The sequence below is a fragment of the Engraulis encrasicolus genome, chromosome 15 (assembly GCF_034702125.1).
Source record: "Engraulis encrasicolus isolate BLACKSEA-1 chromosome 15, IST_EnEncr_1.0, whole genome shotgun sequence".
Classification (NCBI taxonomy): domain Eukaryota; kingdom Metazoa; phylum Chordata; class Actinopteri; order Clupeiformes; family Engraulidae; genus Engraulis; species Engraulis encrasicolus.
This window is the reverse complement of record NC_085871.1, coordinates 1,289,975-1,316,498: the sequence shown is the minus strand read 5'-3', so window position 1 is coordinate 1,316,498 and position 26,524 is coordinate 1,289,975. Positions and strand designations below refer to the sequence as shown.

Here is a 26,524-nt window from a genome sequence, read left to right as displayed (position 1 = left end):
GAACAGTTCTTTATCTCAACTGCCAGTGGTCTACACAGCAACAAGCATGAACAACATATTTTGTGTACATTTATTCAGCTAGCAATAAATAGATAAAGTCAGTTATGGGTGATTTATTTTCCATAAACATCTCCCTCCTTGAACAACTTATAGAATGATCACTCCACTGAAAAGAACACTGAGATCATATTATATAATCTTCATCATACAGATGCATTTGCAGAATTTGATCCCCCCTTTTCCCTATGACCAGACTCTATCATCAGCAGTAAGCAAATGAGCAGTTATGCAATATCCGCCCTCATATTGAGGCTACATGCAGGTGGAAGTGAATGAATTCAAGGCCAAGCCAATTATGTGCTGAATCAAAGCATATTTCAAGATTCAAAACAAAACTTTATTGTCTAATATGTTGCCGCACGTGTGTGTGTGTGCGTGCGTACGTGTGACCAGTAGAGGTGGCAGATGTTACACTGAGTTCTGTGGAAGAGGCATGGTGATGTCATAATATTTACCCAAATCAAGGACTTCACTAGAGGAATGACTTGCATTAGCCCAACAGGAGAAATATATTATTTACCGTATAATCATGTGGTATTGCATTGCAGCTCCTGAATTCAAGGAGGTCAAGACTGTATGATGGGACATGATTTCTTTTACACAGGGGGTTCTAATATCATTCCCTTTAGTTTTCAGCATTTTTACAGTAAAAAGTTGGAGACTGGGAGAGTTTTTGAGAGATTTATTAATTTCCTGATGGTCCTCATGTCTTTTTAGAAAATCTAAATCAAGATCACATGGCACATCACAGCACAAAAGAAACAAATTGAACAAAATATCAACCACTGCATTTAACCATCATAGATGTGAGCAAGAAATAAATGAAAATAATGCTTATTTGTGAAATGTCACAGTATTGTTGGTGTCTTAGGGTATCATTCAGTATTCAGTATTTGCAGTATTATAGTACAGTAATGATTATTTTAGTAGCGTACAACAAATGCATAGGTATAGAAGACATTGCACATCCTGAGGTTCACAGGTTTCAATCCCAGGTTCAGCTTGTAATATAAAAGTTTCAGGCAGGAAGAATACTGCTATAATCTCTGTTTACTGGGATGGATGCATTTCTTGTGAGGAAATGTTAAAAATGATCTTGCTACATAATGTGGCAGAGAAGGACTGCCTGGATGTAGAAAAGTAACTGAGGTGTTCCTGCGCAGTCCGCCACTCAGGGCTCGAACCCGCCACCTCCTAGTCAACACTCCAGTTCGGGTATGGGAGGCATAGCACGATACTGCTGAGCTAAAGGCCCAGTCTGATAGCTCAGTGCTACCGATACGCTATGAGGCTTTGGGAGGGAGGTTTACTAACGTTCCACACCACACTCTGCTAGTTGGCCTCCGTTACAGAAATACTGAGGTAGAGATGCATTTGTGGGTCACTGGTAGGCATGTATATAGCATAGATAGACCTTCATTATGCAGGGGTGTTGTGTTGGGTGGGGGTGATGAGAACTAGGGGCACATTGGCGGCTCACAAATGCTGGGATTACAGGTAGCTTCTTCTGGTTGGCTATTGGCCACGTGCTCCTGTTTCAGCACGCTGGGCAGAGGCCTGTCGGTCTGGCAGCGATCCATTTGGACAGCCTCCCTTTGCTCCACAGAGAAGGCCATCCAGCACTTCTCCACATTGCTGTGGTGATGGGGATCAGAAAGGACAAACACACGTGGGGTTACATGGCTGATTTGATTTTTAAAAATGTGTTTTAGCCTTTATTGTGAGTGAAGAGTGGGACAGGTAATGAGTGGCAGAGAGAGAGAGATATGGGATAGGGTCGGGATATGGGGATGGGCAGTGGCGGATTAAAGGGGTATGCCACTATTTTGGGGCTTAATACAGTTAAAATTGTTGGCTGGGGTTTATAAAGGTGGTAAAGTGTCTTATTTTTCATGTTAAGCGTTGTCTTGCTGTAAGACAAGTTAAAAGAGGGAATATGTCGCTAAGCTAGTGAAAGTGAATGGATCCGTGTAGCATTGTAGCATGCTACACGGATCCATTGACTGTCACTAGCTTAGCGACATGCTCCCTCTTTTAACTTGTCTTAAAGCAAGACAGCGACTTACATGAAAAATAAGACACTTCCCACCTTTATAAACCCTGGCCAACCATTTTAACTGTTTTAAGCCCCAAAATAGTGGCATACCCCTTTAACACACAGGTTAGACATGGCTGGAAATGTCTCCCATCTGGAATTTGTCAAAGTGTTTTTTTTGTTTCAAAACTGGCAGCTCACGACGACTGTATTGCAGACGTCACCACATTCTTATTCTTCAAAAGATGAACAGAGAACAGTTTTGAAGGAATTTGTTGGGCGCAAGGACAAAGACAAATAGATAAAGCCATCCTTTTTGAAAACAATACAAATCCAGTGTGTGCTCTCCCTGTGCTCTTCTCATCTATTTTTATACTGTATCTGTTCATTAGCCTGGGAACTCCCATACTGCCTTTAGTTCTACACAATCGTTTCGATCTGAAAGACAGTCTGGGGAGGATAACTCATAACGTCCAAGATCATGGGATCTGTGTCATAATGGGCAAGCATTCCGACCTTAACAGTTTCTCTGCCCAATCAGAGAGCAGGGTAGTGTGTCATAATAGCGAAGTATTCCGGCCCCATACGGAATTTACAATAGGCAACTCCCCAGACCTAATCTCACTTGTGATTCATGGGTCAAAGACGTTTTTTATTTGGGCTCAGACATCAGGTGGTGCAACAGCATCTAATGCCCATCATTTTTTAATTAGTGATTGGTGGTTGATATGCAGCAATGTATACATGCGGCAATGTATAGATAGTCCGATAAAAACAAATATTTAAAAAAATCCATACAATAGTAGTGGATTGTAGTTGTAATTGTCATTGTGCCCCCCTCTGACGTGTGCTACTGCTGAAATGTCACTGACCCTCATACTGTACATACAACTCGTTTTACAATGTATGGCTTTAAGCATTTACCTGACGAGAGCGTTCAGGCATATGATGAGCTGTGGCCGGTGGTGCCGGGTGTCCTGGAGCACGGTGGCCTGTGTCTCTATCCACACGTATCCTCCCTGCTTGGCCAGCAGCCGGTACGGCCCACTCACCACCTGCCCCATCACACACACTGGCAGGAAGGACACCCATGGCGCAGTGTTACAGTCAACTTAAAGCGATACTGTTCCACTTCTGGAATTAAGCTCATTAAAGTGATTTTACACCTCTCCTTCGGTGAAATAGTTGAGTTTTACTTTTCTCCTGTTCTTTCAGCCTGTTTCAGCCTGTTCTTTCTCCTGTTCTCCTGTTTTTCAGTATGGTGATGCTACAAATATGCTAAAAATAAAAAATATGCTAAAAATATCTATTTCTGGAAATTCAAAATGCCGGACCATGGAAAAGATCCCCCTTTTCATGCATGAAAAGTGCAATTTTCCCATTCATAATGAATACTTAGAATTTGATGTTGGTGGTAAGTATTCATGAAAAAGGTAACATCAGTGAATGGGCAGCATGAATTCTGGAAATAAACAACAAAAAATCTTATACAGTGCACCTTTAAATAGTAAAGGCGGCAAAGGCGTTAATGGCTGTGCAACCCAGGCTGTATTGCCTAGGTTCAAATGTACACATCCTGGTTTTATTTTGCTTGTTCGAATTCCAAAATATTTACTCCAGAGTGCTTGTGAAATGCAGAAACTGTAGCGTTTCAAAATGCAACAGAGAGTATCATACCAAATCACATTTTAATTATGGTTTTCTTTCCAGTGTGAAGCTACGGTACTTGAAGAGGTAGGATGAGGAAGATGGATGCATTGGTCTACTCTGGGAACCCACACAACTGTCATATGAAATGTGATATATACACTAATTTTATTGGACTTGACTATGCATGCTACTGGTTCACTAATGAACTGATCATAATACCTATCTGCATGCAGGAGTGTTTACTGTATATACGTACTACAGTATGTAAGCAATTTTAATCAAATGGGCAATTTTGCATGATCCACAGATTATTTATTTTGTACAATTCAGTATAGCAACAGATTAAAAAAGGAATGCAGAGAGTGCAATAAGAGAGACTCACAGATCTTGTGGCTCCTGGCCACGATGGGCACATCCGACGCATGACACAGCTCGTACATAGAACGTCTAGACAGGTCGTCTGGGTGGTACCCCAACAAACTGATTACTCTGACACACACACACACACACACACACACACACACACACACACACACACACACACACACACACACACACACACACACACACACACACACACACACACACACACACACACACACACACACACACACACACACACACACACAAACAGATGGTGGATAGTCAACATCTCTAGGAATATTCATGGCATGTGTAATGTGATCAAAAGATTGAGCAGTACTTTTTTTTAAATGTCTTAGTCCAGAGTTGCCCACACAAACCTGTAGTAAGCCTATCCACATGTCCAAGACTACCACGCTTTAGAGCAGGGGTCCCCAAACTAAGGCCCGGGGGCCGGATGCGGCCCGCCAGGCCCCTTTGACCGGCCCTCCACATCTCTACACCTCACCATTTGAACTGGCCCAAAGAGGCAATCCTCACAGAAAAAAAGATAAAAAATATATTTTTAAATATTTTATTTTGTTTATCAACAGGCCTTCCTACAGTTTAATTTTCACTAACCTAGTGTGAATAACCAGACGTTTCTTGTCTTGATCGTTTCTCATCTCACTGTGAACAGGCCTACCATTTCTATTGTATCACTCATAAACTGTCAATCACCATATTTTTCTAACCTTTCCTTGCTATTTTTACATGGTTATTAGAAATTAAAAGCAATACCTGTGGTATTTCAAATTGATGAACTTTTTTGTGCTATAAATTATGGGCTATAACAGGTAGTGGCCTAGTACACAGCCCACATGATTGATCCCGGCCCCTGATCACAGCCAGGAACGATAATGCGGCCCGCAGAGAAAAAAGTTTGGGGACCCCTGCTTTAGAGCAACATGCTTACTACTACTGTAAAGCCTTGAATTAAAACAAGGCCTCCAGAGGTGAAAGATATTTTAAAAGCTTGGAGTGGCCACTGTAAAAAAGTCAATGTAGCAATCCATGCTCACAAACAGAATATTCATACTGTAGGCATCAAACAGAAATCAATCAGGGGAGCAGCCATATTACTATAGTACTACACACAGAGGTAGGCCTATATTAAATACTGTTCTCACCTGTTCAGGCCTATATTAAATACTGTTCTCACCTGTCATCACAGCCGATGATCTTCATGTCCATGCTGTGCTGGCTGATGAAGACGTGGCTGCTGATGGGTGCGTCTGGTCTGGGCGGTGCCGGGATGGGCTCGCACAGGAGCATCATGCTCACAAATGGCGACACGTACTCAATGGGGCATGAAAAGGCCGGGTTGTAGGTCGCACTAAGGTGGCCTGTGCAGTGCAACACCTGGCAAACGTATTTGATATGTTTTTTTACTCAGCATAATTCCAATGGTTTAATAAAATATCTGTTGTTGTCTGACTTCATAGTAATTGTATGTTCCTGCTAAGTGTGTGTGTGTGTGCGTGTGCGTGTGTGCGTGTGTGTGTCTGTGTGTGTCTGTGTGTGTGTGTGTGTGCATTCTACTTCACCTTCCAGCCGGCTGATTTCAAGTTGACAGTGCGACCTCTGTTGGTGACTGTACACTTCATCCTTATGAAGAAATCCCTTTTGGCCTTTCTTCCATCTCTTCGCAGGCTGTAGAGAGCCCCTGGCAGCAACATCACACCTCAGTATCAATATCACACAATTTCATGTAGCAATTTCAAGGGCCTATTCACTATTTGCTGAAAACTACACCATAACAACATTGCTATGACATTACAGAGAACCTTAAGTAACAGATTAAGACATAGTCATTACAATTTTGGTGACAGTAAGGTTATAAAATAGGCTCTGCGCTAAGGGCATACACATTGAACTTGGTCATCGATTGCTTTGTCAGATCAGGTCAGAATATGGGGGACCAGGAGGTTAAAGCTCAGATTCCAAGACTAATGCTGATGCTGTTATAGCCAGAGTTGTGCACATCATTCATGCGATGGTGTCTATAGCAGTGTTTCCCAACCAGGGGTACGTGTACCACTAGGGGTACGTGAGCACACTGCAGGGGGTACTTGGAAAAATGTTATTATTATAACAAATGAATGGAGCAGTCACATCAGGACAGAGAAAGCAATATAGAACATGAAAAAGGGGTACTCGTTTCACAACTAAGAGGCGTAAGGGGTACACAAGACAAAAAAGGTTGGGAAACACTGGTCTATAGCATCAACCTCTGTGATGAAGATATAGCTTGCTGGTTTCCCACCATTGCACCCAGAACTAACAAGGTGAAACAATTTCATGCCAAAATGCTCAATACAAATACAAATGGCTGAAATGTGTGTGCAACAAAAAAAATGCACACAACTTGAATTCAAATTCGATCATTGAGAGGTTTTGTTCTGTCACTGAAGTCACAGAAGATTCAAAAATTGCCGGCCCCCTCCTCCCAAATACCTCGAATGCTGAGGCTCTCTTGGATATCGCCATGGTCACAGGGGTGGGTAAAATCATAGATATTGTGTCCTATAAGTTCCATCTGAAAGGGCAAAATGAAATATTTCATCTTAATTAGTGGTCAATGCTTCACAATAGAGACTATATTAGCTATTGTGGAGAATGGACTAGAAACCGTCCTCATCATAACTGGACATTATGCAGCAGCCCAGTTTTGTTTTGTAAGTCAGTCATATGTAGTAATAAGGAAGTTTAACAATACAAACTTTTGCATTACCAACTTGGTGGTCCAAAGATAGGCAAGAACTGTAATTCTATTACCAGTGCCCACTGATTTTTTTTTTTTAAACGCACCAATCGTTTCCCACATGTAAAACTGTTTTCACACTCAGTACTAAGGTAACAGGTATGTATTCCTTTGAAATTTGTTTTGTGTCAATAATTTGTGCAATTTCAAGAGGGGTGAGATTTTCTGTAACTTTTTTTTGGATAGAGTGTCTTAGGCTATACTCACTGGAGACAGGCCCATAAAGGTGCTCATGTTTTCAGTCACATAGATGATGTCACCACTGGACATGAGGACGAGAAGAAAGCCCTCCAGAGACTGCAGCGAGAGAGGATTGGTCTGTTTGCTCTCAGCTGCCTGACTGCTGGGGTAGCCTTAGTTGGGAAACAAAAGAGGGGAAATGTAGGTTTTGTAAGTTTTACAGTCATTCTTGTGCGCGTCCACGCGTCCACGCACGCACGCACACACACACACACACACACACACACCTGTAGTGAAGAGCTTGCGAGTGCGCAGGTAGCTGAGGGCCAGTCTTATGATGGAGGCCTTGTCCAGGTGTGAGGTGATGCTCTCGGGGAGGGGGAGCTGCTGAGCCAGCTGGCAGAACAGCTCTGCCTCCTTACTGCGCCTGAAACGCGCTGCTTCACGTGACCGCTCCTTGCGCCGCTCAGACAGTGGTCTCGAGACACTGCAGAAGATGCAAGAGAGAGGGTCTTTCCCCAATATGTAGTCACATGTGCCACACTATGTAGGCCTGTTTGGGTCTGTTTTGAATTCATGAGATGCCCACCAGTGGCCATCTAGACCAGGTAAGTACTGAGAAACTGAGAAATTCAATTTTAATGAATGTGAATTAAATTAAATTAATGTGAATACCGCTCTGTTTTTCTTCCGAAAGTTATGCCACTCTGGACCCTGGACCCATTAATTAGGCCTACTAGGAATAGGCCTACTCATCTTCATCACAAAATTTGGTGAAGAACAGGCTAAACCTAGATGGACTGGCCATGTAACACCTAGGTCCTAGATGCTTTTTAGGGTGCAAGGCTCTGAAGGCCTAGACTTGGGCACGTTGTGTAGGCCTAGTGTGTAAAACCCTTCACAGTTTCATGTTTAATTAATTACCTAACTAATTAAACTAAAGTGATATCGTGATAATGCATGTTAACAATGTTATGAAATCATTTTTAAATTATTAAAATTAGTAAATCATAAAATAGAAAATAGACGAGATTGTTCATGTGGATGCAAAAATATTTTTGTCGATCTAACTTACCCCTTAGATTCCACTGCCGTCATCCTTCACCAGTACTTCGATAAATTTCATACAAGGCAGACCTCGGCTTGACGGACACAGGTGTTTGTTCTAACTTGTATCACCTCCTACACACTGTAGCCAGAGAGAGAGATGCTCTGGAGCGCGCGCAAGTTCAGGGCGATTTGACGGAGAAAACATTAGCACTCCCTCGCATCCTCACGGCGAGACTTCAAATCAGTGCCCCAAAGCTTATATAGACAACCCAGCTCTTCACGACAGTTGTGTGTCTCACAGTCAGTTTTTCTGTTTCTTTCGCTTTCTTTTTGGAGGTAGGCTATAGGCGGTTCTGCTCTGCCGAAAACAACACAGGCTGCAAAACGAATGTATGGACGCAAAAAATATTCTTTCATTTTTACTTATTTAATAGGATTCATAATATACCGAGCACATTCACATCTTTTAAGCATACAGTATTTTTGGCACATAAATCTTTCACACAAGATACAGCTAAGCAAAAATGCTAACTCTGCACAGAGAATTCACTAGACAGGAAACACTGCCATATATATCATACATACCAGACAGATATCAAAACAAAGATGTATTTTGTAATACTGTATGAACAAAATATTTAATATTCATCCAAAAAACATTTTGCACTTAATTTAAGAGGTAATTCTTATGTATATCTTTGACTCCAAGACAGACAACATTATAATATACTATACTTCAAAAAATCAGTTTCATTTACAATAAAATGTAGGAAAGAAAAGATAAGGATTGTTAAAAGCAAAAGGACACAAAGATGAGGGAGGTGACAGCTTTTTTGTTTTTGTTTTTTTGCATCATTCATGCTCCCACCAGCCTGATTGATTGGACTTGATGTGCTGATGCCATAGCGTAGTTGGTGAATTCCAGTGGCCATTTCCTCCACGTTTGTTGCAATGGGGGATCCATATACTGAATAATCCATGGTGGTTAGACATTTGAAATAGATGCACAACATAGCAGGCAAAAAAGAGTCTAAAATATCAATAGAAAAAATAGGAAATGAGATAAAAACATGTAGCCCATAAGAATAGGTGTTCTTTGTCATGCTGCGTTTAATTAGTGCGCCTGAGATTCATGTCTTCACGTCCTCAGAAATTGAAATGATTGTGGCACACAAGACAAACGAAATCTCCTTGCCCTAGTTTTGGATACCACTGTAGGCCGAATGAGTAAAGCAAACATGTAAACGCAAGAGTAAAAAAGTAGTATTCCAATGTTTTTTTTCATATGCAGGGGATCAAAAACATAGTTTCACACCATTCCTCGATTAGAACATTCCTCAACATGATTGTTGCACAGATCGCACCAACAGATGTGCATCCCACTGACAGAAGCCAGCCATGTCAGGCTCAAAATGCAGTGAGTGATGCATGCAAAGTCGATGAGAAACACTGTATACACTCTGTGTGAGCTTTTGGTGACAGTGAGAAAGCATCGGAGGCTGTCGCCAGGTCACTGGGGAAGCTAGTGTCTGACCATCCACGTGAAGCACACATACAGAACAAGCACATTTTCTTTACCTCGGTGAGTTCTGAACTGAGAGTTCGATGAGGGCTTTGAATGACCCATCTATGTCTGCCTTGTTACATTGTAACACGCAGAACACAGAACTCAGGAACAACCCCACCTCTCATTTCTGTGCAGGTTTTCAATAGGCTACGGAGGGATTATTTGTGTTGGTGGCCAAGAGAAGTTCTATTACTGTCTGTACAATCCACAGCCACACATAGCCACGCCGCCACAAGACTACACAAGCCAGGCGCAGCAGGCACAAACCTCCAAAAGATGCACCCATAGTGCAGAAATAGGAACTCAGACATCACATGCATGCAGCCCCATGCACAGTGCCTGTACTGTACCCTCTCATACATGCCTCCCTATTACACATGTAGCCTACACACATGGCCTCACAATACAACCGTAGCCAACCACGTCTTTTCTTTTCATCACACAAAGAAAACAGTTCATATAAAGACAATTTATAGTCCAGATGACAAGTACCAATGTTATGTCAGTGCCATGGTGCTAAAACCATTTGGAGCTCAGTGCTTCAAACCCATTTGAACAAGAAACATGTTCAAAGAACTATACGGTCCAAACAACACAGAATGTAAGAATGTTGAGTTGCTTTGTGGTCAAATGGTCAGAATATGCATTAACTTATGCACTGGCACAATTTTAACAGAATTTCAGTTTCAACAGGAATGTTGTCTTCTATTTTGTCAATTGGCTCTTGTTGCCTGGACTATTCATTTGCCTCAAGTGGTCTTTCTTTTTTTTTTTAAATTAAAGGCATGTGCACCGCAAAATGTCACTGTCACTCATGCAGACGAAGTTAGAGAGTAGAGTAGAGTACCCCTTTAGACAATGAATTTAAAAGAAAAAAAAGATACAGCTTTGGCTCTACGTTGTCTAAAGAGCAAATTGCAATGTGTAACTGGTAAAACAGGGAATGGGTTCTGTGCCCTCGTACAATCATTGGTATCTCTGTTTTGGTAACAGGTAGTGCATTTTCAAAATCATTTTAAAAACCATCATAGTTTCACCTCACCGTCTGTAACATTGTAAGTAGCAAACATCCCAGCCATTTATGGAACGAAAAAGGTTTTTTTTTAGTGTTCAACTGCAATAAAGTCAGAGAAATAACACCAGTTCATGTTCCATCTTTCCATGGATTGTATTTCAAGGGACCCTGGAGCTAACTGAGCACCCAGTAACAACATATGTATTTGTTTCATATGCAGAGGAGTGTGTATGTGTGTATGCATCTGTGAATGATGTATGTACAGTGTGTGTGTGTGTGTGTGTGTGTGTGTGTGTGTGTGTGTGTGTGTGTGTGTGTGTGTGTGTGTGTGTGTGTGTGTGTGTGTGTGTGTGTGTGTGTGTGTGTGTGATGACGTTTGCGAACGAATCGATTCATTTCCTAGACATGAATGATGGTAAGCCAGCTGGGAGCCATTATTTTCCTAATTTTGTTGGTTTTGAGCATGTGACCTTTGTGTGTGTGTGTGTGTGTGTGTGTGTGTGTGTGTGTGTGTGTGTGTGTGTGTGTGTGTGTGTGTGTGTGTGTGTGTGTGTCTGGGGGGCATATATTCAGAGGAGTATTGTGCAAAAATGCAGTGGGAAAAAAAAACTTAGGAGACAGTTTCCTCTCCAAAATAAGAAAATCCTTTAAACTCCTCCTGGTTAATCTGTTTGATGATCTCGTCTTCCACAGGTGTCAAAACGGGATCTTCTCGGGTGAAATCTTGATCAAAGTTATTCACGTCTCGTTTGGTTTTCTGTGCAAGATGAAAGAAAGAGTGTGTTCATTACAGTAGTGTAGCGGCTCAAAAATATTTGCACTGATCTGCTTTGGGCTGGTTGTACAGTTTAATTACAAATTGGGCATGCAAAGAATGCATAAAGTTTCCTTAAAGTAATAATCTTATAGTATCACAATATAAGTATAAGTTCCATCCGTTTATACATTCTCTGGTACATATGTGGTACATTTCACTGCGTAGACACACACACACACACACACACACACACACACACACACACACACACACACACACACACACACACACACACACACACACACACACACACACACACACTCACACACACACACACACACACACACTGCGGTAGCTGGAGGGAAACCAATGTGGTGGCACGTAGTAGTAAGACACAGGGTGACACTGAGGGCAGAAGGGCAGAAGGGCATACGCGTTGAGAGTAGCGGAAGCTCTAACAATCTCTCTGTGACCCTGTCTCTCTCTCTCTCTCTCTCTCTCTCTCTCTCTCTCTCTCTCTCTCTCTCTCTCGATTGCTGTGTCTGCCTAGCTCATTGGCTGTCTCCGGCAAAGATACCCTCACCACACAAACATTCAGTTCACTCTGGGAAAGCAGAAGTGCTGTCCGTCTCTATGGTGAAAACCACACAGACTCGAGACATGATAATCAGATGAACCATGTCATGTCTGCTACTGTTATCTCCACGATCCTTGCACACTGTTTTGAATGTCTGTGCTTATGTGTGATGTGTGTTTATTCAATTGGAAGTTGTTTGTTTCCCTAATTTAAACACACAATAGTACAGGCAATACTGTATGAATATGTGCACACTGTAGGCTTTAAGATCCAGTGTGTGATAGTGAAATGTTAGAGGTGGAGAAACAATCATCATACTAAAACAGCAGATCTTATTGTTCATTAGAATCAGTAGGCTCAGAAGCATGTTTGAATCACAATTTAACATACCTTTGTGGAGTACCATCACAAATGTGATTGGAATTTTGCCAAAATGTTGAGTTCTCATTATGATGTCATAGGGACTTTGCGAGATTTTGATTTTTAACACAGACTTCTATGGGAGCTGTAGAGTGTTCCATTTAAATTCTAGAAGAACTGGGAAAAAGTCCTTACTCCTCAAAGGGTTAACTTTGTTTCAATATAGTGCCACATTGTATGTTCCTGTCATGTTTCACATGTCTTTTCACTGGTTTCCCCCCATGTTGCGTGCGGTGCATATTTGCTTTGGGGGCATGCCTTGGTCCCACAAAGCGTTAGGGAGGAAGTGTGCCTCTGTGGATAGTGGATACAGCTTTTTTGCAGACAGAGAACAGAAATCCACATTTGTATTGCTATTGCAGCATAGCTTAATTTTAGATACTGGCTGTCCCAATATGAGAACTTCAAGTAAGTAAGTAAGTATGCCCTTTATTATCCCACACTGGGGAACAGTAACGCAACAGTATCGCACATGCAACGTACAAACGCAGGTTCAGAGAGTTAAAAAGAAGTGAGTATGTAAGGAAGACATAAATTAAAAAGTAAAGAAAAAAATCTCATCTCTATGAGCGCTTCCTGAATTTCCTTAGAAAAGACATATCTGGATCACCCCACCCCTGTATTGTGTCACGTCTGGGTGTAAAAAAAAATACAGAGAATGTATTGTCTTCTTACAATTCGAGGCTTAAAAGGAGGCCGGACTCTTCTCTGCTCCAGCAGGACCCAGTCGATGTCTTTGAAGAAGGGGTGCACTTTGATGGCCTCCTCCAGCCCCTGGGACAGCACACAGCCCAGCCGCTTGCTGGGGTTCTTGGTCATGAACTGGGCAGGGGTTTTGTTTTGTTTTTAAAAGAAAGAAAAAAAAAGAGGTGAAAAAGAAGTTAACAACCTTCAACGCCGCTTTAACAACTTTCATTGCGGCATAGACCATGTGTCAAACGGCATATGCGTGAACACTTATATTCAAATGATCCTTTCTACACACAGACACAGAGACACACAGACACATGCACGTACTACGCACACACATACACACGCACGCACGCACGCACGGTTCCCAAAAACAGGCCACCTGGACTCAGAACATGCAATCCATTATCAAATATCACCTGCACCTGTGACCTACGGGTGATTTGATATGCTCTTTAAACTCAAATGCAACTTCATGGTGGAAGAGCTGTCCTTATTAGAATCAATCTGCTGACTTCATGCATGGATCAAATATGTGGAATCAGACGGCAACATTATGCTAGCTTATTGATAGAGCTGGTCTGAGTGTGAGGTCAAGAAAGACGAGTTGGGGGTGGGGTCGCTGACTCACCTGACCACATACAGGCTCTATGCCCAGCTTTGAGTCTAAGTCATTTCCCAACCCTGCACCATTTCTCTCTCACTCTGTCTCACTCTCTCTCTCACTCACTCACTCACTCACTCACTCACTCACTCACTCACTCACTCACTCACTCCATGTCTACTCTTACACTGTCCTAAAGGCAAAACCTGTGAGAGCAGGTCCTTACCGCTTTGAGGATGTTGACGGCCTCTTTGCTGAGCCAGACGGGGTAGAGCACGTCGTCATGGAGGATGGACTCAAACAGGTCGTCCTCGTTGTCGGCCTCGAAGGGAGGCTGCCCCGCCATCATCTCATACATCAGCACACCGAGCGCCCACCAGTCCACCGACGGCCCATACTCCAACTCCTGAAGGATCTGTGAGCACACATTTGTGTGTGTGTGTGTGTGTGTGCGCGCGTGTGCGTGTGTGTGTGTGTGTGTGTGTGTGTGTGTGTGTGTGTGTGTGTGTGTGTGTGTGTGTGTGTGTGTGTGTGTGTGTGTGTGTGTGTGTGTGTGTGTGTGTGTGACAGAATGTATGTGTGTGACAGAATGTATGTGTGTATGCACATATGTGTGTGGGAGAGAATGTAGGTATACGTGTGTGTATATATACACATAGAGGGACAGCCATAACAGAAAGTTAGAGTGAGCAGCGAACTCCCAAAGTAATCTCGTGTTATGATGTGGGTTCTGAGCACAGCAGGGGTTGGGGTAAGTGAATAACTATCACTGTCCTCCATGACTTAGGTACCCTTATTGTGTACTCATGTACTCTTCCCCTGAGGCAATTGTTGGATCTCCCCATTTCAATAAGTTAGAATTTCATTGTGTGCATTCATTGTCTCACAATAACACAAATTCAGGTATCTCTAACTACAGTGGTGTAAGAAAAGTATCAGAATGGTTTTGAATCTGAAACGGTCAAAACAATGTAATTATAGGCAGCGCCTGACACACATGAAAGACAGAAGTACCTCCGGTGCGATGTAGTCTGGGGTGCCACAGAAGGTGGTGGTGGTCACTCCATCCAGGATGCCCTCTTTACACATCCCAAAGTCTGCCAGTTTACAGTGGCCCTCTGCATCCAGTAGAATGTTGTCCAACTTCAAGTCTCTGGACAGAGTAAAGGACAGTAGTAATAAGCAAATATATTTAAATATATATATTTAAAATATATATATCACAGTTACTGCTGAAATCTACTGCATTTATCTACTCCCTTGGTTCTCAACTTTTTTGAACAATAACCCCTTTGACCTTGTTATAAGCCTGACAGTACCTCCTTTACTTCATCATAAGCCTGCCAATTCTTTGCTTAGTATTAAAAAATAAAATAGTTTGCAACTGAGCGCTCCAAGGGCTCCCTAACGCCCCCCCTGTGAGGTGCTGTAGAGCCCCCGTTGAGAAACACTAATCTACTCCTATGTTGACAGACATAGTAGCGGCAGCGAGGCATCACCTGTAAATGACTCCATTCTGGTGCAGGAACATGAGGGCAGAGGTGACCTCGGCAGCATAGAAGCGCGAGCGAGGCTCATCAAACTTCCGCGAGCGCTGAATCTGGAACATGAGGTCTCCTCCGTTCACATACTCCATGACGAAAAACAAGCGATCCTGAGCAAAAACAACGAAATCACAAAACAAACTCAGTTGTATGTAGATGGAGTTGAGGTTGCAAGTTGTAAAAGCTTGTGAAAATTAAATGCATGTAAATACTTGCAGAAAATACTTGATGTGATTTAATTATACACTCGCCTCCAAAAGAGTTGTCGCCTATCCATCTGTTTGGAATAACAGCTAATAACCTGACTTTCAATTAATCACTTGGCTTCAGAAGTCACTCATATGAAAGCTACAACCCTCTCGAATGAAAATGAATGTACAAAAATAAATGTCATGCACCAAAGAAAGATTGACCCTTTAATGAACACAGACAGGGCAGATTTTGAGAAGACAAAAGTTTTGTCGCCTATCGAACATAATGTGAAAATGAGCAGATAAGTCACTTCAAAACACTTCAAATACACAGATCGGGTGTCATACTTAATCACTGATTCACTCACACCTCTCCAGAAAATCAACTTTGGCCTTAGGTGTATGTTTAGGGTCATTGTAATCATGGAAAGCAACACAATGAAAATCAATGGAGTTCAATGAGAGATGGTGACATATTTGCTATTCGTAGAGCAATACATTTTTAACTTCATGATGTAATCAATGATAAAAGCCCTCACACACCAGCAGCATGCATGCAGCTCCACATAAGAGCTGTATCCCTCCCATGTTTGACTTTAGGCAACATTTATTGTTTCCAAATTCTTCACCTTTAACACCAAAGAAGTCTCTCCCACTGTCCTGTCTCAAAAAAGCCAACCAAGAGTATGTCAGGCCTAATTCTGACAAAAATGAAGGCTAATGGGACTCATACTCTGAAGTCAAGATCCCAAGATTAACCATTTTAGAACTGATAGCATGAAAACTATATGGTGTTGAAGATGAAGAATATGAAAAAAGACAATGGTGATTAAAGTGAAACATGGTACAGATACAGCTCTTATGAGGAGCTGCATGCATGCTGCAGGTGTTTGAGGGCTTTTATCATTGATTAAATCATGAAGTTAAACATGTATTGCTCTACGAATAGCGAATATGTCACCATCTCTCATTGTACTCCATTGATTTTCATTGTGTTGCTTTCCATGATTACAATGACCCTAAACATACACCTAAGGCCAAAGTTGATTTTCTGGAGAGGTGAGAGTGATTCAGTGATTAAGTATGACACCCAATCTGCGTATTTGAAGTGTTTTGAAGTGACTTATCTGCTCATTTTCACATTATGTTCGATAGGCGACAAAACTTTTGTCTTGTGAAAATCTGCCCTGTCTGTGTTCAATAAAGGGTCAATCTTTCTTTGGTGCATGAAATTTATTTTTGTACATACGTTTTCATTCGGGAGGGGTGTAGCTTTCATATGAGTGACTTCTGAAGCCAAGTGATTAATTGAAAGTCAGGTTATTAGCTGTTATTCGATACAGATGGATAGGCGACAACTCTTTTGGAGGCGAGTGTATGATATGATTTACAGATGTTACTATTTAATACATGCTACATTCGTATTAAAAACTAATAGTGGGGTGGTATTAGGCTCAGTCATTTCAAATTGGTGTTAAAGTTTGGTTTTCACTTCCAAGTTGAAGTTTAGGGTCTATAAAACAATTTGAGTTCGAGTGTCAAACACACAGATAACAAAATGGCCTGCGGGGGGCGCTCTAAAATATATAAACTGCTATAACTTTTGATTAGTTAAACCACATTTAACATATGAGGTATGCATGGATTCAGCATGAAGAGGAGAAACCGGTGAGCTAAGTATTTGGTTACCAGATTAAAGACACACTATGTAATAAACACACTTTTAGCCAATGGACAGCCAAATCCGGGCTTTTTTAAGATAAAGGGTGGAAATGCCCTCAAAGTTGCAATGAAACATAATTTATTGTTACAAGTTATGGTACATAAAGCCTGGGTTATCACTTAACATGATTTGTTCAGAATATCCCTGAAGCACACAGATACTTAGAATACCTATACATGAATATGGCTGCATGAAGCCTATGTGATATTTAGCACCCAACTTGCAACTTTGAGTTTATGAATTCAGGATCATGAGTACCAGCTTTTCTTCCAATCAAGCCATCATTAAATCGCAACTTAAAAACTTTATATCTGGAAGAAAGTAAATCAATAATAATAATAATAATAATAATAATAATAATAATAATAATAATAATAATAATAATAATGATGATGATGATGATGATGATGATGACGATAAATACTATGGGGAACATCATTTTTTCCTGCATTCAAAAAGCAAACAGAAGACCATCGGGCTAACATTTATTCCAATATTCCACTCTATAATAACTATGACAGAGAACAGATGCAAAAACAGTCAGTGGTCAGTCTTAGAAATTGCGTGCGCTTGCACAGAAGTGTGCACATTAACTCTGCCTTCATGCATTTGCACCGAGATCTGGCAGGTCTATTTGTACAAGTACTAGTACAGCTGCACTCCACCTCTAGTTGGAATATATCTTTGGCAACTGCATCTTTGGTAGTGTAGTCCAAATCTGGGAACTGTTCATTTGTTACCAGCAGTGTTAATTTCGTCAGCTTTTTTTGATTTAGTCTTAGTCTTAGTCACAATGACGAAAATCAATTTTAGTCTTAGTCATATTTTAGTCATTGCCTTCCCAATTTAGTCTTAGTCTTAGTCAAAATGACGAAAATCAATTTTAGTCATAGTCATTTTAGTCAATATTTCAAATTTTAGTCATTTTAGTCAAAATTTAAAATGTTAGTCATTTTAGTCAATATTGTGGTGTAATAAATAACCTACAGTGGCTATTGTTATTTCACAAAGTATTACTTATATAGCCTATTGCAGCAAATATTCACCTTGTTACTTGGTCATTTTCCACCAAAACCCAAATCAGTCATTTCAACATCATAGAACTAGAGCAAAAGAGCATCACACACACACACACTTCCAGGTGCAGGCTGCTCTCTCTCTCTCTCTCTCTCTCTCTCTCTCTCTCTCTCTCTCTCTCTCTCTCTCTCTCTCTCGTGCATTAGAAGCTGCTGCATATTATTTGATTTTGAGTTTGATCACGGAGGAAGCTACATGCTCTTCTTCACCTGACCGCGTGACTTAAAGCCTGCAGATTGCCGGCAGTGGGAAGACCAGACATCCCATGTATCCATGAAGTTCAAGAAGTCTCCCTGATACGAGTCAGATAAAATATTGCTGATGTTAGGCAATGCAAGTTAGCGGTTTTTGTTTTCAATTGGCAATGCGAGCAGAGAACGATAATGACTCGTGCGGCATGCACGAATAGGCTTAAATAGATTGCGCGAGCACACTTCGTATGCCCTGCAAAAGTCCCAGGAAAAATAGTTAGGCAGGGGTATGCAGACTGGACGATAGAAAGGACATGCACATACAAATATTTAAACACTAGTGCTGTTTTGTTTGTCGGGGGTGTCGAGGCTCGACAAGCATGACCCTGAAAAGAGTTTTTGGAACTTAGGAAGACGCTGCAGACGCATGGAAATGCTGTCGACTTCCTTGCGTCTTTTAGCGTTGCTCTTGACGAGAACACCTTTCAAATCTCAACAGTTTAAAATTCCTTAGCGATCGCCCATCCGTTGATTCTTTTCAAAACTGCAGAAGCCGTGCCTCTGTTTAGACAGGCAACTTTCCCCCTGCTGGCGCGCGCTCCCGCGGTGACTGATTTAAATAAATTCCCAAATCCGACCTTCATGATTTGCTTGCGAACTGCCTACTCATATGGTTAAACAACAAATATAGCAAACATTACCAAAAAAGAACAGACAACGAACGCCGGGCTAAGACAGCCAAAGTGAAAAGGAGAATAGTGGAGGTTTAACATGACAGTATCAGAGGAGTGATTACTGCAGAAACACGTCTTCGTCATGGACAAGAGGGTTGTTGAACATGTTTCACAATTAACACTTCCCTCAACGTCGGCTATTTTTCTCTTTCTCTGGGAATGTTTTAGGACCTAAACTCAACTTAAATGGACTCACTGAACTACTAGGCTACAGAACTACTGACTGAGCCGCGCCATGCACTGGCTGCCAGCAGAGACAAGCGAGGCAACAGCGTGAGCGCGCAATCACCTATGAAGTTCAAGACACTTAAGCCTAGGCCTATATCCTGTCAACTACACTGGTAACAAATGGACAGTTCCCAGATGACAGAGATGTCCTCATAACCGCAGATGATTGTGTCTACCATGTATGAAATAATCCTATAGTAATATTTAGTATGCTTGCCAAAGGCCTCTGCTTGCCCCCAGCAAGCATACTAATTGTTCTCCAACAGTTTATTTAGTATGCTTGCGGGAAAGCATACTAATTGTTCATCAACGGTTTATTATTATTCTACATTTTTCCATTCACCTCGGCCTATGGAAATTGCCGTTCATTAGTACGGCGGCTTTGAATCGTTGCAGCCTTCGAGATAGAGACACAGTTCGAGAGCCAAAACGAACGGCTCGAAAAGGGCTCAGGGTGGTGTATTTTTCGCTGGCCTACTATACCCCCTTTCATTCGTTCACCAGACTTGTTTTTCCTCAGTTTTCTCTCACTTTTCCCCCTCATTGAAATGAATGGTAGAATGGTCAAGATGATGATGTCACAAACTGTGGCAGTTAGAGTGAGAGGTGACCTGTCCTGGGGTTTTTAACTAGGTATCAACTAGGTAAAGGCATTGTCAGAGAAGTCTTGGCTCTGAATACAAACTGTGTGAAGATCATAAGCCAACTCTTAAAAATGTTACAGAGAGAGCAGTTTTAAAATCCCTCTGATGTGACCCCTTTCACTTACAAAAAAAATGTATGAACAGCTCAGCGCATAGGCCTGAATATGTCCATTTTTTGACTGAACCATTTGGCCTAGAAAAGTGATATCAGCTTTGACATGAAGAGCAGGGTTGTGCCATTTGTGTGCCAATATCATCTGACAACTTGAAAACTTTTGGAGATATGACAGCGTAAAAATAAGGCTGCACATATTACTCAGCTGTTGACTGCCAAACTGTCACCTTTAGAATCTTCATTCATACACACACACACACACACACACACACACACACACACACACACACACACACACACACACACACACACACACACATGCAGCCTTGTAGGACTTTAGACCGCTGCTGTCACCTGGGCCACCGTGGCCTAATATGCTGCTGTGGCCTACTGGGTAGGGTGTTGGTCTGTCAGAGGGTTGCAGGTTCGAATCCCACCCTTACCTCTCCCTACCCACCCATTGCTGAAAGGCACCTGAAGCATCTCCATACATGCACGCACGCACACACACACACACACATCTCTCTCTCTCTCTCTCTCTCTCTCTCTCTCTCTCTCTCACCTCTCTCGCATCTCTCTCTCTCTCTCTCTCGCACAGACAGAAAGACAGACACACACACACACACACACTCAGACCTCTATCTCTTTCCCTCTCTCTCTCTCTCTCTCTCTCTCTCTCTCGCATCTCTCTCGCACCTCTCTCGCATCTCTCTCGCATCTCTCTCTTTCTCTCTCTCTCTCGCACAGACAGACAGACAGACAGACACACACACACACACACACACACACACACACACACACACACACACACACACACACACACTCAGACCTCTATCTCTTTCCCTCGTGTTTCTGTGTGTGTATACAACAGCTCTGTGTATGTGTGTGCATAAGCCGCAAGCATACTAATAGCATTGTCTCTCCGGAAATGCAGTCTTATTATTATTATTACAATTATTATTTAGTATTATTTAATATTATTATTATAATTATTATTATTATAATTGATTTATTTTCTTCCAGAGATAACGTTTTTTTGTGATTTTATGTGTGAATAGAATATGGCTTGATTGAAAAAAGTTGATACTCATGATCCTAAATTCATAAACTCAAAGTTGCAAGTTGGGTCCTAAATATCACATAGGCTTTATGCAGCGATATTTGGGAGTAGGTATCCTAGGTATCTTTGTGCTTCAGGTATATTCTGAACAAATCAAGTTGAATGATATATCCCAGACTTTATTTACAATAACTTGTAACAATAAATGATGTTTCATTGCAACTTAGAGGGCATTTCCACCCTTTATCTTAAAATCCCTGAATTTTGCTGTCCATGAGCTAAAAGTGTGTTCATGACATAGTGTGTGTTTAATCCGGTCACCAAATACTTAGCTCACCAGCTTCTCCTCTTAATGCTGAATCCATGCATACCTCATATGTTAAATTTGGTTGCACTAATAAAAAGTTATAGCAGTTTATATATTTTAGAGCGCCCCCCGCAGGCCATTTTGTTATCTGTGTGTTTGACACTCGAACCCAAATTGTTCTATGGACCCTAAACTTCAACTTGGAAGTGAAAACCAAACTTTAACACCAATTTGAAATGACTGTGAAAAAATGCACATGCCTACGACCCCACTATAAGTAATTACACATAATTCCCCGTCAAACTGTGATGGGATAACTGTGTTAAGAAGCTGCAATTTTGTATGAAATCGTGATTCTATTCAGTAGCAACTATCTTCTCTGTAGAGAAAATGAATCATGGGTCAAAAATGAACTTTATTTGCATGGAATTGTTTGAGTGGAACCAGGCAAGAGAACAGATGTGGTAGATCCGGAAAGAATAGAAAAGGGTAAAAGAAATTTGGTTGGAGAGTATCTTCGAAATGCAGGAAATATTATCTTATCTTAAAGATCAAACTAAGACAAATAATTCCATTAAGACTTTGTAGGTAGAAGTGTAGGTTTTGATCGATGCAATGGGGAAAATGACTCATGAAACAGGTCATGACAGATTACTAAATAAACAATTTTGTCTCTTCCCCTGCACTGCACCCCCATATTTCTACCATACTGCAACACACAAAGTGTTGATGAAATGAAAACCCAGACTACTCTAGTGGAGAACAAATTGTTTTTGATATAACCACTGTGTGGGCACAAGGCCCCTGTTTTTAATATTGCAGTGGACCTTTGTCTCATGACATACCAAAATAACTATTTCCTGTAATTCCTGTCATCGACACATAGCTTTGTGAACACAAATCACAAGTGACTGCCAGACAGCCTCTTGAAGTGTATTTATCATTACAATGTATTTATGGGTATGTTTATTCACAGAGCATCGATGTGGACTCCACCTGTGAAACTACAGTGCACCCTGCTGTTGAAATTGGGAAGATGAAAATAAAAATCACGTTTCATTGATCAGAGACGACACGCATCACACAAGGCAACACCAACGGAGGGGGGCATATTCTTGGTGTCTGTCCCAGGGGCCCATGGAGTCATAATCCTTAACTGGTCTTAGGTTGGATCATCTGAAAGGGAAAGGGAAAGGCCACCTGGGAAACTCTAACTCCCATAGTCATTGTGACACAGCACTCCACATCACACAAGTGCACACGGCACACAACAAAATTGTATTTATGCCTCAACCGTGTAAGGGGGCAGCCCCCAATGGCGCCCCAAGAGAGCAGTGTAGTGGGACGGTACCATGCTCAGGGTACCTAACTGCTTAATTGCTTATGAAAGCCCATTGGGAAACTCCAACTCCCATCGTCATTGTGACACACAGCACACAAGTGAACACAGCACACAAGTGAACACTGCACACTGCACACAACGAAATTGCATTTTTGCCTCACCCGTGCAAGGGGGCAGCCTTCAGTGGCGCCCCATGGGGAGCAGTGCGGTGGGACGGTACCATGCTCAGGGTACCTCAGTCATGGAGGAGGATGGGGGAGAGCACTGGTTGATTACTCCCCCACCAACCTGGCGGGTCGGGAGTCGAACCGGCAACCTCTGGGATGCAAGTCTGACGCCCTAACCGCTCACCCATGACTGCCCATATGCCTGATGAAGATCGAAACGTTGATTAAACAATAAAGTTCAAATTTTGGAGCTTATTGGCAGTGTGCTGACCTACCTTCTTCAACTGTCTGACACTTTCGTCTGCCACCTGCAACAAGTGTTTTTGGATGTGCACACCCTACCCAATACTACAAACTGAACCTAACCACTTACCCACCATGACTACCCATCTCACCTTGGTCTGGAAACAGCAGAAGAGCTGGGTCAGGTAGGGGTGCTTCCTGGCCAGGGCGAGGATGCGCTTCTCTGTCAGAGTGCAGTCCACGTCATCGTCCTGCTGGATCACGTCCTTCTTGAGGACCTTCACAGCGTAAACCTCGTCCGTACCCTTCAACTCTGCCAGCATCACCTGTGGATGGGCGGTGAGACGGTGTTAGAAAAGAGAACTGAGAATTGCCGTGTTAGAGAAGAGAAGAGAATTGAGGGGAGGGAAGGACGGTGACACAGCGTGATTATACACCCGTGAAGTGAGATGATTCCAGAAGCCTTCATGCACAACATGTTAATGAGCACGAGGCATTAAATCTATGGGAAGGTAAGACCTCTGTCAATCACGGCATGCGCTCCTCTCAAACTATGTTTTATAAACAAAATTTTGTGAGGGATTGCAAAAGAGAGTCACGCCCTTCTACTTACGATCCATGGGGCTGTAACTCGCAAAATTTTGAATGGGAGTGAATGGAGCGAGTCATGCTAAATAGTGATTCCATTTGGCATGTGCTCTGAATTTCACATATGATAGCACTGGATTTTAGGTTTGGATTGGCGTCGTAAGACCACTCATTTTCGGTAGTCAAGAAATGTTAGTTTAGTTTTTGTGCGAAACAGGGTAAAACACTACAATGTGCACCTCACGTATTTGACGTGAACCGAGGCTGAAGGTGCAAAGCCAGCCCTACCACTGCACCGCGGCTGAAGTGGCTGCACGTCAGGCATGCGACTTCTGTTGTGTAGTACAAATAATTACATATTTTCGTACGCACACAACTGACAAATTACTTGACAAGTGAAGTCCACAATCACACCATTGATTATCATTAATTCTGAGGTACAGCATATGTGTGATCTAGGGGGGAATGCAAGGTGGATCGGAAAATAGGTTTGGTCAGGCCATTACAGCCCAGTCAAAATGTTTGACTTCACAGCCCCATGAGCTGACCGGAAGGGGTGGAGACTTGCCCCATTGCTCGGGGCAGCATCTGAGAGGGGGTGGCACTATCATGAAACCCCTCCCCGATGGCACAAGGAAAATTACTGCTAATTGAAAGCGAAAGCGAAAAGTGAAAGCCCATTGGAAAACTCCAACTCCCATTGTCATTGTGACACAGCACTCCACAGCACACAAGTGAACACTGCACACAACGAAATTGCATATATGCCTCACCCGTGCAAGGGGGCAGCCCTCAGTGGCGCCCCATGGGGAGCAGTTCGGTGGGACGGTACCATGCTCAGGGTACCTCAGTCATGGAGGAGGATGGGGGAGAGCACTGGTTGATTACTCCCCCCACCAACCTGGCGGGTCGGGAGTCGAACCTGCAACCTCTGGGATGCAAGTCTGACGCCCTAACCGCTCACCCATGACTGCCTAATTACTGATATTACAGTTTTTGGCTATTGCTTACAGATAAAATATGCGATACCAGACTTGGAGAACGGCTGGGAGTCCAGGAGAAAGCTAACACTCAATCATTTAACTCAAGGGGAAATGTAAAATGAGCTTATTTCCAGAAATGGCACAGTATTGCTTTAAAGGAACAACTTACTGTAATGATATGCTACTTTGGTTTAAGCATTGGTGTAAGGCAGTATGCATATTGTCATGGTGTTTGGTTTATATCAGCGGTTCTCAACCTATTTCTGAACAAACAACCCCTGGACCTCATCAAAAGTCACCCAACGCCACCTTTACCTCACCATAAGCCTGCCAATGCCCCCCTTAGAATGAAGCGCTGGTACTGACCTTGCCAAAGCTGCCCTTTCCTAGGACCTTGATGAAGCTGAAGTCCATCAGACTCCGCTTGCTCTGTAAGGACTGCACATCGCCATTTTGTCGTGTGTCTGAGCTACTTCCTGACGTTGTTGTTGATGAGGATGATGTGGATTGGGGATCGTTCACACACTGACTGACAAAGGACAAAGTCTTGTGGATATTCACAAGATCACCCAGGTCTGAGAGAAAAGCACATAAGAAATGTTAACTTACAGATTGTGTGCGTGCGTGTGCACGTGCGTGTGTGTGTGCGTGCGCGTGTGTATGCATGTGTGCATGTATGTGTGTGTGCGTGTGTGTGCTCGTGCGTTTGTCAGGGCTTGACATTAACTTTTCGTTCACTTTTTGCTCACCGGTAGCCACAGTGGCCAGTGATTTTCCAGAGTCACTAGACATTCAGCCTTTCTACTAGCCATCGTTTTGTTGTCAGTATGTTTTAGACAGATTTTCTTTACCATGCTACTTAAGCTCAGAAAGTGAAGTGATAAAACAAGACGATCAGTGCTATAGTGTGATAAATGAAACTACCTACAGTAGCCTATATAAGACAAATATCTTTCTCAAATGATCTTTCTTGAACCTTAATACAACATAGGGTGCAAAAACAGGATATACGATACTGAGATAGACCTATGTCATACCTGCCAAAGTGGCTAGTGAGACTAAAATTGTCACTAGCCGCAGGCAAGCTTTACTCATTTTGGGCCGGTTGGCAATGCCAGTGTCAAGCTCTGGTCTCTCTGTGTGTGTGTGTGTGTGTGTGTGTGTGTGTGTGTGTGTGTGTGTGTGTGTGTGTGTGTGTGTGTGTGTGTGTGTGTGTGTGTGTGTGTGTGTGTGTGTGTGTGTGTGTGAGAACAGTATGTGTCATGCACCATACCCTGATCGCAGGGGGAGGCAGGCGCTGATTGACAGCGGTCGTGATCCGTTGTAGGAATTTCCGCTGGGCAGTGGTGAGATTCTTGGACCAAGTTCAGCTACACAATTACAACAATAGATTCATCAGTTGTCTTAAAGGGTGGACTGTGTAATATTTTAGTTTCTTTCCAAAATGCTTGCTGTCATTCACAAATGGTCCAGTGTGTGTGTGTGTGTGTGTGTGTGTGTGTATGTCTGTGTACATGTTAAGTTTATGTCTATGATGACCATCATCACCGTCAAGTTATGTAGGTTGCATGTAATGTACAGCATGTATGTAATGCAATGCATGTATGCATGTATGT

General features: G+C 42.4%; 2 protein-coding genes across 2 annotated transcripts in view; both read right to left on the bottom strand.

Moving 5' to 3' along the window:
* Positions 1-720: 720 nt before the first annotated feature.
* Positions 721-8,189, bottom strand: LOC134464779 (endothelial PAS domain-containing protein 1-like). Its single transcript, XM_063218125.1, has 9 exons — positions 8,167-8,189; positions 7,373-7,578; positions 7,119-7,264; positions 6,605-6,686; positions 5,695-5,813; positions 5,310-5,509; positions 4,128-4,234; positions 3,020-3,167; positions 721-1,695 (listed from the first exon to the last, which is right to left on the bottom strand). Exons 1-9 carry the CDS (start codon positions 8,187-8,189, stop codon positions 1,518-1,520), a joined length of 1,209 nt encoding a protein of 402 aa, XP_063074195.1. The 3' UTR covers positions 721-1,517.
* Positions 8,190-8,558: 369 nt separating this feature from the next.
* The window catches only part of LOC134463589 (protein kinase C epsilon type-like), a 44,726-nt gene continuing 26,760 nt past the window's right edge, over positions 8,559-26,524 (bottom strand). Inside the window, exons 8-15 of the mRNA XM_063216765.1 lie at positions 26,182-26,278; positions 25,275-25,483; positions 23,490-23,663; positions 15,271-15,425; positions 14,786-14,924; positions 13,998-14,186; positions 13,153-13,299; positions 8,559-11,480 (exon numbers count right to left, since the gene is read on the bottom strand). Coding sequence (XP_063072835.1) covers positions 11,334-11,480; positions 13,153-13,299; positions 13,998-14,186; positions 14,786-14,924; positions 15,271-15,425; positions 23,490-23,663; positions 25,275-25,483; positions 26,182-26,278 — 1,257 coding nt within the window. The 3' untranslated portion in view covers positions 8,559-11,333. The remainder of the gene's footprint in view (positions 11,481-13,152; positions 13,300-13,997; positions 14,187-14,785; positions 14,925-15,270; positions 15,426-23,489; positions 23,664-25,274; positions 25,484-26,181; positions 26,279-26,524) is intronic.

Excerpts from the sequence above, each read along its gene's own strand:
- LOC134464779 (XM_063218125.1), bottom strand. The coding sequence starts at position 8,189 with ATGACGGCAGTGGAATCTAAGGG. Across the intron at positions 4,235-5,309 it reads ATCATCGGCTGTGATGACAG|AGTAATCAGTTTGTTGGGGT; the intron begins GTGAGAACAGTA and ends TGTGTGTGTCAG. Across the intron at positions 3,168-4,127 it reads GGCCAGGAGCCACAAGATCT|TGTGTGTGATGGGGCAGGTG; the intron begins GTGAGTCTCTCT and ends CCTTCCTGCCAG.